The sequence below is a fragment of the Pituophis catenifer genome, unplaced genomic scaffold, assembly GCF_029215685.1.
Source record: "Pituophis catenifer annectens isolate HBS135680 unplaced genomic scaffold, rPitCat1.0.hap2 SCAF_7, whole genome shotgun sequence".
Lineage (NCBI taxonomy): Eukaryota > Metazoa > Chordata > Lepidosauria > Squamata > Colubridae > Pituophis > Pituophis catenifer.
Window position 1 is genome coordinate 8,499,699 of NW_027256887.1, and position 15,714 is coordinate 8,515,412.

Genomic DNA, 15,714 nt, shown 5'->3' on the forward strand with positions numbered 1-15,714 from the left:
CATGACAGCCAAACTAGTTTTGTGGATAGATTCTGTCACCGGCAAATTCTACTTATTTTTATAGTTGCTGCACCAGTTGCCAGAAGTTTTCAATGTCCAATTCAAAATGTTGTTTATCTCCTACAAAGCTGCTCAGCGCTGCCTTTTTTGGGGGGATATCTAAAAAGCAGAGACATCACCCTGCCAACAAAAGTGTGTAAAGTCAAGGCTATGGTTTTTCCAGTTGCAATGTATGGCTGTGAAAGTTGGACCATAAGGAAGGCTGAGCGCCAAAGAACTGAGACCTTTGAACTGTGGTGCTGGAGAAGATTCCTGTGAGTCCCTTGGACTGCAAGGCAATCAAACCGGTCAGTCCCAGAGGAGATCAACCCTGACCGCTCTTTAGAAGGTCAGATCCTGAAGATGAAACTCAAATCCTTTAGCCACCTAATGAGAAGGAAGGACTCACTGGAGAAGAGCCTAATGCTGGGAAAGATGGAGGGCAAAAGAAGAAGGGGACGGCAGAGAATGAGGTGGCCGGATGGAGTCACTGAAGCAGTCGGCGTGAGCTTAAATGGACTCCAGAGGAAGGTAGAGGCCTGGAAGAACATTGTCCATGGGGTCGCGATGGGTCGGACATGACTTCGCAACTAACAACAATCTAAGCCTGTTTTCCTAGTGGCATAAAGGAATGCAGAGACAACCTTGGTGAAGAAATGGATGAGCTGTCAAGCGAGGAAAGAAAATGACAACTGGGAAAGGGTGTGAAAGAAACTCAAGATAACCCTTCCTTAATTCTGTTTCATGTAAGAGAAAATTCTGCTGAATTGTCAGGATTCTGTCATTATGCCCTACAGCAATAAATGATTGGACACTCAAGGAATTTGTCTTTGGTGTACATGCTCTCTGTACATAAGGAGAATAAAATACATTCATCGAGAATAAAAAGATACAACACGGTGATAATCAAGGTTACTAATAAGCTATCAAATCGTACTAGGAAATAGATAAAAACAATATAAATTGAGATATATAAGCGACATGGTTATAGTAATAAGTGGGAAGAGATAGATACTAGTAAGGAAGAGAAGATTAATAGTAATGCAGACTTAGTGAATAGTTTGACAGTGTTGAGGGAATTATTTGTTTAGCAGAGTGATGGCGTTTGGGAAAAAACTGTCCTTGTGTCTAGTTGTTCTGGTGTGCAGTGCCCTATAAGCGTCGTTCTGAGGGTAGAAGTTGAAACAATTTAAGAGGAGAAATTAAGCAGCCTTTTAGAGAAAGGAGAACATGAGTGGTTCCACTGATGAGGTGGTAACAGATCTCACCTGATGAGGTGGACAGTGAGATGGAAGGTCCAGAATAGTTCACAGTTGCAGTACCCATTGTGACTGTGTTAGGTTGATGGTTTCCCATGTCAGACAGCTGAGCCATAGCCAACACAGTTGTGCTGTAAGAAAAGGAAAACATTACGACTAGACAGCAACACCGAAGCATTTTTTTCTGCTGCTTGATTCGTTGGATTTTCTTGTCTAGTGTGGAAAACAGAATTGTCTCTTTTCTTATTAAGGGATCACCTGAAGAACACCCCAAAAAGAACAAGACATTTCCTCTTTAATGAGGCTAACCCTTCTCGACTGATCAGGACTGATCAGAACAGCAATGCCCTAATTTACTATAGCATTTTTTTTTCTTCCAAATGAGTGGTACAGTGGCCTAGAGGTGGAGCTCTCGCCTCACAATCAGCAGGCTGTGAGTTCAATCCTAGGTAGAGGCAGATATCTCTCTCTCTCTGGACACGATGAGAATTTATCTGCTGAAAAAAAAAAAACTCCGCGTTGGTGACAGGAAGGGCATCCGGCCAGTAAACACTCAGCTCCATTCCGTTGCCCAGATGCCATCCTGACCCGCAAGGGATTATGGGGTCATGAAAAGAGGATGATTTTTTTTTTTTTTGGTTCCAAACCAGAATTAAGTTATTTGGTCATTGGGGAAGGTTTAAATGCATCCTCTTTGTGGTTTCCTTTAAGAGCCAATTTTTTAAATTTGGATTATTAAATAATTGATTTAATGATTTAATGATATTCTCACCAGGATCAAGGTTGACTCAGCCTTCCATCCTTTCGAGGTAGGTAAAATGAGGACCCGGTTTGTGGGGGCAATAAGCTGACTTTGTATAAAATAGAACACCGCTCAGGGGGGCCCAAAAAGCCCTACTAGGCAGGTATATACAAAAGTATGAAGGCTATTGCTTAATGCATTGTAAGCCGCCCTGAGTCTCCGGAGAAGGGCAGCATATATAAATCGAACTAATAAATAAATATATATATATATTGTCCTGGTGACATTAACAGAACCACCTCAGAAGAGATTGTAGATTTAAGAAACATGCCATTAGCCAGAGTTAATTACTGATAACGTTGCTTAGTTTGGTAATGAAATATCTACAAGAACCCCACCAAGAACCCCAGAGTTAGTTATTGCAAGATTTACGCTCCAGCTTTATAGCACAGATTATGTTTCAAAGTGATTAATAAAACTTAATCAGAATTTGGCCAGTGGGATAAGGAGGCAATGTAAAGATACTAAAGATAGTAAAAGAGCTTCTTCAAAATAATGAACTGCTGGGAAGCTCTAGTACTAATAAAGGAGAATATTTGCAGCTCAGAGTTGAAATGAGGGGCCCTTGAAGCTCTCTGAGCTTGGCGGTTTTCCTGCATACTGTTGTGGCTCCGTTGCCTGAGCCTGGGCTATCGACAGATGCAGACTCTGAGAGTGAGGAAGAGGAGTTGGCAAGGCCTCCCTCGCCAGAACCCTCTTCTCTGGCAATGCCTCCGGAGGACACCGAAGGCCAAAAGATAGGCCCAGAGCCAAGCACGTCCCCGCAGCCACAGGTGGACAGTGACGAAGGAGATAAGTGCTGGCTGGACCCTCGCCAGAGGCACAGGGAGAAGCGTGCGCAGCAGAGGGGAAGGCGTGCCAGAGATTAGCTGAGTCACTGGACCACACCCCAGAGGGTATAAATGTGGGTGTGGTGGCCGGTTCAGTTTGTGACGAGCAAAAACTAGAAATAATCCATGATCTCTGCGTTACTGGACTTTGCCTGATTTATCCGACTGCATTTGGATTAATCCTTGTATTGTTGAAAACTCTGCCTGTTTTATCGGAATGCTGGCAGTCTAATCTTTGTTTTGTGTGAGTAAAGTCTGAATTGGCAGCTAGCCACTGGGTTGCTGCCAGCTTTATTTTCAAAGAATTTTGTCGTGTGGCTTATTAACTCCGGGCCGTCTGTGGGGGTGCGTGAGTGGAACGGGGACAGAACACAGACATTTCGTGACCCAACTAGGTAACATCATCAGTGCTAGTGATTAGTGCTGGACTAGCACTAATGATGTTACCTAATTTGGATATTGAAACGTCTGCAAGAAAACAACCAAGCTCAGAGAGCACCAAGGACCACTCAGCTCTTCAAATCCTCTAAGAAAGCACCAACAGCAGGGGTGAAATCCTCCCAGTTCACACCGGATTGGGCGATCCGGTAGCGATGGCGGAGCAAAGCTCCACCCGCCTGGGTGTCGTTACTTCCTGGTTACTTCCTGTTCTTTACGAAGGTTTTGAGCATGCGCAGAAGGTCTGCGTGCGCGTGGCGCATGCACTTCCGAACCGGTAAAGAAGGTAAGTAGATTTCACCCCTGGCCAACAGATGTCCTTGTTAGGAAATGGCTATTGCCTAACTGGTTGGGTTGGCAATATATATAAACCATCAGTGCATGTTTGCAGTCAAAATATATTGTATAGCTTTAAGACTGTAATGCTGTATTGCATCATACTGTATTCTGAGTGGCTAGTTCTGTAGCCAATGTCTTTAAGAGGAAGCTTGAATCATGGCTTATTTCTTACTGCATGCTTATTACATTCTTATTGTTATCTCTGCTCCTCTCTGCATGATCACTGCTTGATCATTGCTACTTGTTGTTTTCTACTGTTTTACTGATCGTTTTACTGCTGTACTTGTTCCTGTTTGCAACTCCAAAAAGAACTGTTTTATTACATATGACTACAACAACTGGTAAGAAGACTTTGTTCTTGGAATATCCCTGGATTGACAATTTAACTATCTTTATCTGTGTATGACCTGGATTGTTTATTGGACTTTGCTTTACTTTTTCCTAAAAGTAAAAGAATATCACAACTCAGTGTGTCTGTGTATTGACAGTGCTTATTCATTATCACTCTTAGCCATTTCTCATGTGCACATCCTTGCTACTCAGGGGTTACTCTGTGCATATTCCTCAACATTCCTGAAAGTAAGAGGCAGGATCTTCTCACCCTTGTGGCATTCGATGAGGATCCACTGGTAAAGCTGGCGCAGCAAGGGAGTATTTCTTATTGTTTTTCGCCATCAGTTTTTCTATTTTTCTCCACTTTGCTCGGCGATTCTGGAACCAGACCTAAGAAAAAAAGGGAAAAATCTTTAGTCAAAGAAAATTCTTGGACAGACAGGAGGATCCCTTGATCCAACCTCCTATGCTGGCTGGGAATTTGTGCAGGTAGTCCTCGACTTACAACAATTCATTTAGTGACCATTCAAAGTTACAACAGCAGTGAACAATGTGACTTGTGACACAGCTGTTAAGTGAATCTGGCTTCCCCATTGACTTTGCTTGTGAGAAGTTTGCAAAAGGGGACCCCCGGGATACGGCAACCGTCATAAATAGGGGCCATTTGCCAAGCATCCGAATTTTGATTATGTGACTGTGGGGATGCTGCAACGGTCATAAGTGTGAAAAAATGGTCATAAAGCACGTTTTTCAGTGCCATTGTAACTTTGAACGGTCCCTAAGTGGATCGTTGTAAGTTGAGGACTACTTCCACTGACCTTGTTTATCTCTAAGAATGTGGGACGAGATCCTTGCTTTATGAATGATTAACTCTGGATTGTGGTACAGAAATATTGGACACAACATTTCTGGATAACTATGTTCTATCTTTCTGCTGCTCTACTCACCATAATGCGCTGGGGTGTCACACCAACTGAAGCAGCAATTTCTCGGCGCTTCTCGTTGTCAGGATAATGGTCTTCTTGGAACGTTTTCTCCAGTTCCTGTAGCTGTACTGGAAATGAGGTCAATCAATTAACAAAATAATGTGAGAAAGCAACCAGGAAAAGAAACGTAACCAGACAGTTAGGGAAAGCTTGAAAATTGGGAATTCATACAATTCATGCACTTGCTGTGGTCTGCCACAGCCCGCGGAGCTAGCAGTGGAGTTGGACAGTGACGAGATTTGGGAGGAACATGGGCCAGTCCTGGAGTCTGGGGAAGGCTCGGACGAGGGCTCTGTGTTGGAGGCAGAGATGGGGCCATCTGGGAGCGATGCATGGACTCTGGAGCCTCCAGAGTCAGACAGCAGAGAGGCAGAAGAACAGGAGGAGCCTGTTCCTAGTGCACACATGTGCAAAGCTGCCAGAAGGCAAGAGCAGCTAAAGCAAAAAGGACAACTCGGGAGTAAGGCCAGAAGATGATTGGCCCCTCCCATAAGGCTTCAAAGAGCAGCAAAGGCTCTTGGGCTCTTTGTAGGAAAGCAACGTTGCTAAATCTGTTTCCAGTCGGTGTCTCTTGTTTCTGAACTTCATGGGGCTTTGCCAAGAAAGGCCTTTGGCAAGGTGCCAAAGAAGACAAAGGTTCGTGATAAGCCCGAAGGGCTTTTTCTGAAGGACTTGTTTTGGAATTAATTTGGACTAAGCTGGGAATGAAGTAATTCTCAGCTGTTATAATAAAATAGGTTTGTTTGATAGAAAAAGACTAATTGTGTCGTGTAATGATTAAGTGAGCCTGGTCACAACAGCACTATCCAAAATTAGAGCATATAATTACTGGTCCAAAATCAATGAAATGGAGACAAATAGACTCCCCAAGTTATGTCTACTAGAGCAAATAAAATTACAATCACAAATCTCCTGGATCACCAAACTAGCAAATTTTGTAAGAAGCTGTGGCCTTCCTGTCTCTTGCATAACAGGAGAACGTTTAAAAAAAAAAAAAAAAAGAGCTGTCCAAAGAATTCAGGATATAGAAGTACAAAATGATATCGGTAACCTTAGTAAGGTGGGTAACTTGAAATGGCTGAGCAAATACAAACGTACTTTTCAAGTAGACAGCTATTTGAAGTTACAACTGCCAAAACATCTTAGGAAGATGTTTACACGAGCGAGATTCGAGCAGCTTGACACAATGGTCAGATATGGGAGATTCCATTCTATACCCTATAACAGTGATGGCTAACCTTTTTGCCGTTGTGTGCCAAAAGTGAGGGTAGTGGGGGGGGATTGTGCATGCGCGTGCCCCCATCCATAATTCAATGCGTCAAGTCCCCCCACGCATGAGCGTGTGACCCCTCTACACCCCCCCCACTTTTGGCACGTGATGGAACAGTGGGCTGGTAGGCCCATTTTTTTGTCCTCCCCATGGTCCAGAGCCTTTCTAGGAGCCTGGGGAGGGCAAAAATAGCCTTCCCCACTCCCCCGGAGGCCCTCCGGAAGCCCAGAAACAGCCCGTTTCCCAACTTCCGGTGGGCCAGGAAGGCCTGAAAATCAGCTGGCCAGCGCGCACATGCGTGCTGGACTGAGGTAGGGCAATGCTCGCGTGCCCACAGATAGGGCTCCATGTGCCACCTGTGGCACCCGTGCCATAGGTTCGCCATCACGGCCCTATAATGAGCATCTCTGCATTTGCGGAGAGGTAGAAGACCTGACTCACATTCTATTTGATTGTTGCTTGTATAAGGGGGTGAGAGACAGGTAGGATAAATGTAAAGGTTCCCCTTGCACGTATGTGCTAGTCATTCCAGACTCTAGGGGGCAGTGCTCATCTCCGTTTCAAAGCTGAAGAGCCACAGCTGTCCGAAGACATCTCCATGGTCATGTGGCCGGCATGACTAAACTGCAAAGGCGCATGGAACGCTGTTACCTTCCCACCAAAGGTGGTCCCTATTTTTCTACTTGCATTTTTTACGGCCTTTTGAACTGCTCGGTTGGCAGTAGCTGAGACAAGTAACGGGAGCTCACCCCGTTACGCGGCACTAGGGATTCGAACCGCTGAACTGCCGACCTTTCGATCGACAAGTTCAGCGTCTTAGCCACTGAGCCACTGTGTCCCATGAGAGACAGGTACCTCTCTCAGGTTCCTCAGAAACGAAGGACCCACTGGGACCCCCATATCAAAATAACTTACTTTATGTGCGGCCAAAACCTGAAAATAACATTTAACACAGGACAGTATTTAAACAAAATGGCTCCGTTAAGATCTGCATACGTGGGACTGATTGGGGTCGGCACCGAAATATAATTTTATGTCATTTTATTCTATTTTACATACTTATGTATTAAGTTATATTGTATCTTATCCTATAAACTATTGTATTTTACCCTACTCTTATTTTAAATTGTTTGTATTGGATTTTATTGGTGATATCTGTCTGAACCTTTGATATGGCCTATAGGCCAGTGGTGAAATCCAATATTTTTTTTACTACCGGTTCTGTGGGCGTGGCTTGGTGGGCGTGGCAGGGGAAGGATGCTGCAAAATCTCCATTCCCACTCCACTCCAGGGGAAGGATACTGCAAAATCTCCATTTCCACACCACTCTGGGGCCAGTCAGAGGTGGCATTTGCCGGTTCTCCAAAGTACTCAAAATTTCCGCTACCAGTTCTCCAGAACCTGTCAGAACCTGCTGGATTTCACCCCTGCTATAGGCTAATCAATAAAGCTATAAGTAAGAAAATGATATGTGTTAATATTCATTGATTTTAAAACACACACACATATCTCACCAAGAACCATATTTTTCTTTCCGTTTATGCCCCATGGCACAAAGATCTCATAATGAGGGGCAGCTAAAGCTGGCAAGAGAGCAGCTGTTGAAAAGATAACCTTGATAAAGGAATAATGCAAGAGTTAAGATTTTAGGCTTGTCAGCTAGAAAGCCAGCAGCTCAGGTTCGAGACCCGAGCACCACATGGACGGGGTGAGCTCCCGTCCTCGCCTCAGCTCCTGCCAACCTAGCAGTTCGAAAGCATGCAAACGCGAGTAGATAAATAGGTACCAGTTTGGTGGGAAGGAAACAGCGCTCCATGAAGTCATGCTGGCCACATGATCACAGAAATGTCTTCCGACAGCGCTGACTCAATGGCCTTGAAATGGAGATGTGCACCTCCACTCTGACTTGCGGAGTAAAATCTGCAGGGACTCCTTTTTATTAAAAGTATTATTAAAGGAAATTAAACAACTCTTGGGAAACACAAAGGCATGAGGGGGAAAAAAAAGCCTGGGGGAGGAATTGTGGGAGTTGAAGTCCACAAGTCTTAAAGTTGCCAAGTTTGGAGACTCCTGCCCTATAACAATAAAGTAGTATTTCTGAAATCCTAGAGGGGCCCATTTCCTGACCTGCTTAATTTAAACAGCTGAGAGGAGAAGATAACCTTCCGTCTTCCAGCTCCTTTAAATAGATCCTTTTTACTGGCCACCTAGGTGGGAATTTGTGCGGCTGGGAGTGATTGCTAGTTTCTCCAAAGCTACAAGGTCAAGGCCGGGCTGGGAAGAAATCATTTTGCACAGGAATCTGGGTAATGAATCAGTTTTGCAACCAAAATTAATTCAAGCAGTTTGAAAAGGCTGCTACTAATGACTTAAGGAGACAAAACACTACTTTTTATCTGCTCACCAAACTCAGTATGCACACCTGGAAATTAGAAGAAACCCAAAAATGCCCAAGGAAACCAGGGAAGGGGGGGGCTTTGTTTCAAGATCTTCAGGTTAAATGGGAGATTACAGATTAACAGTAACAAGAGTTGGAAGGGACCTTGGAGGTCATTTAGTCCACCCCCCTGCTCACCACGCAGACCTGTACAAGGGATTCGAGCCGCCGAACTGCCAACCTTTCTAATCGACAAGCTCAGGGTCTTAGCCACTGAGCCACCTAGTCAGGCTTACTAGTCCTCGACTTACAACAGCTTATTTAGCGACCAAAGTTACAACGGCACTGGGAAAAAAGTGACTTATGACCATTTTTCACAGTTGCAGCCTCCCCGTGATCAAAATTCAGACTCTTGGCAACTGACTCATATTTATGACGGTTGCAGCGTCCTGGGGTCACACGAACCCCTTTTACGACCTTCCGACAAGCAGAGTCGATAGGGGAAGCCAGATTCCCTTCCCAGCTTTTGTTACTAATTTAACCCACTGCAGGGATCCACTTAACAACGGTGGCAGGAAAGGTCGTTAAAACGGGGCAAAGTTCCACCAAACGTCTCACTTAGTGACTGAAATTTTGGGCGCGATCGCGGTCGTAAGTCGAGGACTGCCTGCGGTACCAAATTACACAAACCACTCAAGGATCGATCGATTCTTTGTAACTTACTAGCGTTGTAGAAAGTTCGTGTTTTCTTCCGAGGAGGCGGAACGGGTTTTTTGGCGATTTCTACCAAATCGGAATCTTCCCGATCCTGAATCCCAGCCGCGTCGCCTTTGGATACCACCGCTGAACAGTGCCTGAAAGGCGGCTGGCTGACGTTACTTGCTGTAGCACATCTGGCTGACCTGCGTGTGGGATTGAGGTTCTGGTTGACATCTGGATTTTGTTCGTTTTCCAGCCCGACACAAGAAGCGTTTTGGGAAGGCCTTGCAAAGACTTTCTTGGCTTTTTTTTTTATAATCTCCTTTTCGGTCACATTCAAGTTGCCCAAGTCTATTTTTTCTTCTGATTCGGAAAGATGGACAAAGTCTTGGTTATGTCCAGTTTCGGAAATTGGAGGCTCAGTGTTTATGTCACTAAAACTGGCTGTTCGGTTGGAAGGTTGGTAGAAAGCGAGCGGATGAGAATCTAAAGACGTCAGCGGTGTAAGATGGGATTCCGGTTTGGGGTCTAGATAGTACTCTCCGTCTTCTTCCTCTTCCTCCTTTGAAACTTCAGGGCTCCCTTCTTTTTTCAGGATCTTTCCAGGTGGATCACCAAGGATCTCAGCGTGATCCACGCAGCCAAGACTGTTTTGAGCGCTAACCTCATTCATGAGGTTTTCATTTGAAGCCAATTGTTCTGTGCACAGAAGTGACTCACTTGCTCCTTTCTCTTCCGGCTCCTTAAATTTGGCCTTGTACACTAATAAAGAAAGGAGCTCATGTTATCATCAATACCAAACAAACACATTTTCAATTTTAAAATTCTAAAGTGGAAAGACAGTAGAAGAAGACGGAAGACCAAGTGAATTAGCCCCAGGGGTCGGCAACCTTAAACACTCAAAGAGCCATTTGGACCCGTTTCCCACAGAAAAGAAAATACCGGGAGCCACAAAATCCTTCCCATGCCTGACGATTTCTTGAGCGTCCACAAAACTAGCATATGTAGTTGAATTAAATGTTCTGTTTTCTTCTGAAAATTTTCTTTTCTTGGGATTTATCCATGGTTGGCCTACCGGGGGTTGAAAAGCTCAATAAATAGTGTGCCGGCGGGTATCGCACATTGGTGGTTGTGACGCATATTTTGAGTGACAGGGAACCACAGAAGAGAGATGAAAGAGCCACATGCAGCTCCAGAGCTGCAGGTTGCTGACCCCTGTCCCAGCCGCATGGACTGAGATTGGGAGTTTGATTTGGGAATGCGATTTATGGATTTCTACCCTGGGAAAGGTCAAAATAACCTCAAGGGATACTGTGTTTCCCCGAAAATAAGACCCTGTCTTATATATTTTTTTGAACCCTGAAATAAGCACATGGCCTTATTTTTGGGAAGGTCTTATTATTTTGGGGGGCGTGGAGCAAGATGGGGCTCCTCTTGCCGTCTTACCTGATTTCCAGCTCTGTCTCCCTAACCCTAACCAGAGGAAATGGCGGGAACAAGCTGCGCATGTGTTTAAATATTTTCAAGGAGGGCTTATTTTCGGAGGGGGGGTATTTTAGCACATTCACTGAAAAGTCCGATTGGGCTTATTATCCGGGGAGGTCTTATTTTCGGGGAAACATGGGTATATTCAATACATGTTGTGATTTGTCCCGAGATACGGCCAAAATCGCGTGTGCACTTCACATTTAAACCATCTCCTTATCAGGAACCCAAACTCTGATTGAAACATTTAATGATGAAAATTGCAAAAAGCACAGTCTTTAGGGGGAAAGAAACAACTTTAGAGTCAGAACAGAACAGAAACTGAACAACAATAGCATTTAGACCAGGGGTCTCCAACTTTTGGCAACTTTAAGCCTGGAGGGCTTCAACTCCCAGAATTCTCCAGCCAGCTTTGCTCGCTGGGGAATTCTGGGAGTTGAAGTCCGCCAGGTTTAAAGTTGCCAAGGTTGGAGACCCCTGATTCAGACCATCCCCATGTTTTACAACACTCTCTGGGACTGCTTACAATGTCAGAATCTTGCCCCCCACAACAACCTAGGTCCTCATTTTACCGACCTAGGAAGGACGGAAGGCTGAGTCCACCTTGAGCCGGTCAACATCGACTGGCTGTTGGGCCCATATGACTGAAGCTCCACCCTTTTTATGTGCATTGCATATAGGTGTCACATGTAAAGCAGGGATGGGAGCTTGGATTATCTGGATGCAGCCCTCCTGTTGACTTTTTTTGTCACCCGGGAATGGTGAAATTTATTATTATTTATTTATTTTATTAAATTTATATACCGCCCTCCTCCCGAAGGACTCGGGGCGGTGAACAGCCAAGAGATAAAATACACATAATACAAATGTTAAAAAACCATTTAAAATACATGAAACACTTTGGCCCACGAACAAATTTAAAACACCCCAATTTATAAAACGAATTTAAAACAATTTAAAAGGGAGGTTAGGCCAGACCAGCCTCCTGGAATAAGAATGTTTTGAGGGCACGGCGGAAAGTGCGCAAATCCGGGATCCTCCGTATCTCCGGGGCGAGCTCATTCCAGAGCTCTTTTTTCAGTGCCATTGTAACTTTGAACGGTCCCTAAGTGGATCATTGTAAGTTGAGGACTACTTTCACTGACCTTGTGTATCTCTAAGAACATGGGACTTGATCCTTGCTTTATTTATTTATTTTATTTTATTTTATTGAATTTGTATACCACCCTACTCCCGAAGGACTCAGGGCGGTGAACAGCCATAGAATAAAACATATAGATACAAAATTTAAAATAAACTAAAACGAATTAAATAATTTGGCTGAACAAATTTAAAACCCCAATAATTTAAAACCAAATTTAAAATTTCCATTTAAAAAGGGGGAAAAGACTTAGGTCAGGCCAGCTTGATGAAATAGGAAAGTCTTGAGCATGCGACGGAAGGTACACAGATCCGGGATCCTCCGTATCTTTGGGGGGAACTCGTTCCAGATGGCAGGTGCCCCCACAGAGAAGGCTCTCCCCCTGGGGGCCGCCAGTCGACATTGTTTGGCCGACGGCACCCTGAGAAGACCCTCTCTATGGGAGCGTACTGGTCGGTGAGTGGCTACTGGTGGCAGAAGGCGGTCTCGTAGAAATGCACATTGTCTGCCATCACGTTCTTAGAGAGCCACCCTTAACCTTAAAACCTACCATGGTTTACAGGTCTCAGGGACCCCAAATGGCAGAGGCAGGGATGAAATCCAGCAGGTTCTGGAAAACCGGTAGCGGAAATTTTGAGTAGTTCAGAGAACTGGCAAATACCACCTCTGGCTGGCCCCCGAGTGGGGTGGGAATGGGGATTTTGCAGCCTCCTTCCCGTGGAGTGGGGTGGGAATGGAGGTTTTGCAGCATCCTTCCCCTGCCACACCCACTGAATCGATAGTAAAAAAATTTGGATTTCACCACTGGGCAGAGGCCTAGGCTCCCTTGAAAGAGGGGAAATTTTGCAGGAGGACTGCAGCAAGTCCATGCAAGGGGGAAAACTCAGAAAATGCAACTGTAGGGAACCCATGGGACAGAAAGCTTGATACAAAGACTGCATTTTTCTGGCCAACCAATATCCTGGCTTGGATGAGAACCCCAGATTTTTTTGGGGGGGACGACTCTGTAAACCGCTTAGAAAGCGCTGTAAAAGAGCCTTGGTGGTACAGCGGACTAAAGTGCTGTTAAGTAGCACTTAGCTGCCAGCTGCCTGCAATTACTGCGAGTTCAAATCTCACCAGGCTCAAGGTTGACTCAGACTTCCATCCTTCCGAAGTAGGTAAAATGAGGACCTGGACTATGGAGGCAATAAGCTGACTTTTGAGTAGTTCAGAGAACTGGCAAATACCACCTCTGGCTGGCCCCAGAGTGGGGTGGGAATAAAAAAGAACACCACTTAGAGGGGGGGGGCGAAAGCCTTACTAAGCAGGTATATACAAAAGTATGAAGGCTATTGCTTAACGCATTTATTTTATTTATTTATTAGTTCAATTTATATGCCGCCTTTCTCCAGAGACTCAGGGCGGCATTGTAAGCCACCTTGAGTCTCCGGAGAAGGGCGGCATATAAATCGAACCGATAGATAGATAGATAGATAGATAGATAGATAGATAGATAGATAGATAGATAGATAAAACAGTGGTATATAAGTCTAAAGTGCTATTCCTCCTCCTGGCTCTGTACACAGAAGAGACCAAAAAATTGCTCTTCGTCCTTCTAATTCAGGGGTTCCCAACCTTTTCTATACCCCGCACCCCTCAAACGCTTCCGATGTGTTCTTGCACTCCTTTAAAAAAATAAATAATTATAGGCATATAATTGCACATTAGAATTATGCACACATACACTCTTAATTTTGAAACTCCTCGTTTGGGAATATTGTTGGGAACCCCTCTGGGAAGGATAAACTTTGCTAAAACTCAAACAAAAAAAGGGGTTTTTTTTATCCCCTTTGAAAAGGAAAGGAAAAGCTTTCCTTCTTGCAACACAACCAGGATAGCCAAGGCTCCATTCCCCAAAACCTGAGAGCTGCTGCTCACCCACATCACTATAAACTGTGGCTGGGCTTAATCAGGGCTTAAATCCCCAACAAACCACTTTGTGCGCTTTTTGGTCGGGAGTTCCCAAAGTTAGGCTGCAATTTCATTCTTTTGCAAGGAAGGCGTGGCAGGGGGGGGATTCACACAGGGCAGGAAACCCAGTCCACCCCTAACCCCCCCACCCCCCCCCCCCCAAGGCAAGCCAACCCCACCCGGATCCTTGCCACGGGGGGTGGGAGAGGGTGCAAGCCCACAGCCCCTGGCTCTCAGCTCTTGTGGGACCCTTCCACACAGGATCCTCCCCGTTGCAAAGCAAGAGCACCTTTCCCACGCTATTGCTATGGGGCGCAAAACTTGGTCCGGGGGTGTTTAGCCAAAGCGTCTTTCCAAACGGGACGGGCGCAGGAGTGGGGGGCTCAAGGAGCCTTTTTTTTGGGGGGGGGGAGAGACGGAGGGAGGACTCCCCACCCCAAAAAGGTAGCCGCCCCTCGCCCAACCATTCGTAAAGCAGCCACTCAAGCAACAGGGGGAGTCCGGGAGGCAGAAGAGGGGGAGTCGTAAGGGTCCCCTCCGCGTTACCCGCGTCTTGTTGGGGGAACCGCTGCTGCGCGGCCAGCCCGTCCATCGCCATCCCCGTTCCCAGCGCAGGACTCCGCGTGCGCGCAGCAGCCGCCGGGAAGTCCGCGAGATGCGACCCCCGCAGGCAGGAGGCGCCAGAGGACGGAACGGACCAGCCGGGAGGCTTCATTAAAGACACCTGGCCGGCCAGATGTTCGGTCGGTGGGAAAAAAAAAAAAGAGAGAGAGACGCCCTCCTCCTGGATAGCAGCGTGGAACAGGACAGGTTGCCCGGCTGGGTGGGGAGGAGGTGGGGTTTTTTTTTTTTTTTTTTTTTTTTTTAAATTTGATTTATATGCCGCCCTTCTCCGGAGACTCAGGGCGGCTTACAATTCGTTAAGCAATAGCCTTCATACTTTTGTATATTTATAGAAAGTCAGCTTATTGTCAGCCCCCACAAACTGGGTCCTCATTTCACCTACCTTAGAAAGGATGGAAGGCTGAGTCAACCTTGAGCCTTGGCGAGATTCGAACCAGCAGAAATTGCAGGCAGCTGTGTTAATAACAGGGTGCACTAAACCCTTGTTTTTGCTCTTCGCAGCCCCTTTCCAGGCACAGGTGGGTGAGCGAGTTTGGCAACGGGTCAAGGATTTCCCCATTCCCACCCCAACCCAGGGGAAGGATACTGCAAAATCCCCATCCCCTCCCCATTTGTATGACTTTGTATAAAATATACAAAAGTATGAAGGCTGTTGCTTAAGGCATTGTAAGCCGCCCTGAGTCTCCGGAGAAGGGCGGCATATAAAAATAAATAAAAATAAAAAAAATAAAAAAAAAACTCCAGGGGAAGGATATTGCAAAATCCCCATTCCCACCCTACTCCAGGAGAAGAATACTGCAAAAGCCCCATTCCCATCCTGCTCCAGGGGAAGGATACTGCAAAATCCCTATTCCCACCACACTCCTGGGGGAAGGATATTGCAAAATCCCCATTCCCACCCTACTCCAGGGGAAGGATACTGCAAAATCCCTATTCCCACCACACTCCTGGGGCAAGGATATTGCAAAATCCCCATTCCCACCCTACTCCAGGGGAAGGATACTGCAAAATCCCCATTCCCACCCCACTCCTGGGGGAAGGATATTGCAAAATCTCCATTTCCACCCCACTCCAGGGGAAGGATATTGCAAAAGCCCCATTCCCACCCTACTCCAGGAGAAGAATACTGCAAAAGCCCC

At 45.7% G+C, this 15,714-nt stretch overlaps 1 protein-coding gene across 1 annotated transcript in view; it reads right to left on the reverse strand.

The window, feature by feature from the left end:
* The window catches only part of NOBOX (NOBOX oogenesis homeobox), a 28,485-nt gene extending 13,936 nt beyond the window's left edge, over positions 1 to 14,549 (reverse strand). The window contains exons 1-5 of the mRNA XM_070948039.1: positions 14,498 to 14,549; positions 9,397 to 10,134; positions 4,988 to 5,094; positions 4,309 to 4,430; positions 1,308 to 1,429 (exon numbers count right to left, since the gene is read on the reverse strand). Coding sequence (XP_070804140.1) covers positions 1,308 to 1,429; positions 4,309 to 4,430; positions 4,988 to 5,094; positions 9,397 to 10,134; positions 14,498 to 14,549 — 1,141 coding nt within the window. The remainder of the gene's footprint in view (positions 1 to 1,307; positions 1,430 to 4,308; positions 4,431 to 4,987; positions 5,095 to 9,396; positions 10,135 to 14,497) is intronic.
* Between the last annotated feature and the right edge of the window lie 1,165 nt (positions 14,550 to 15,714).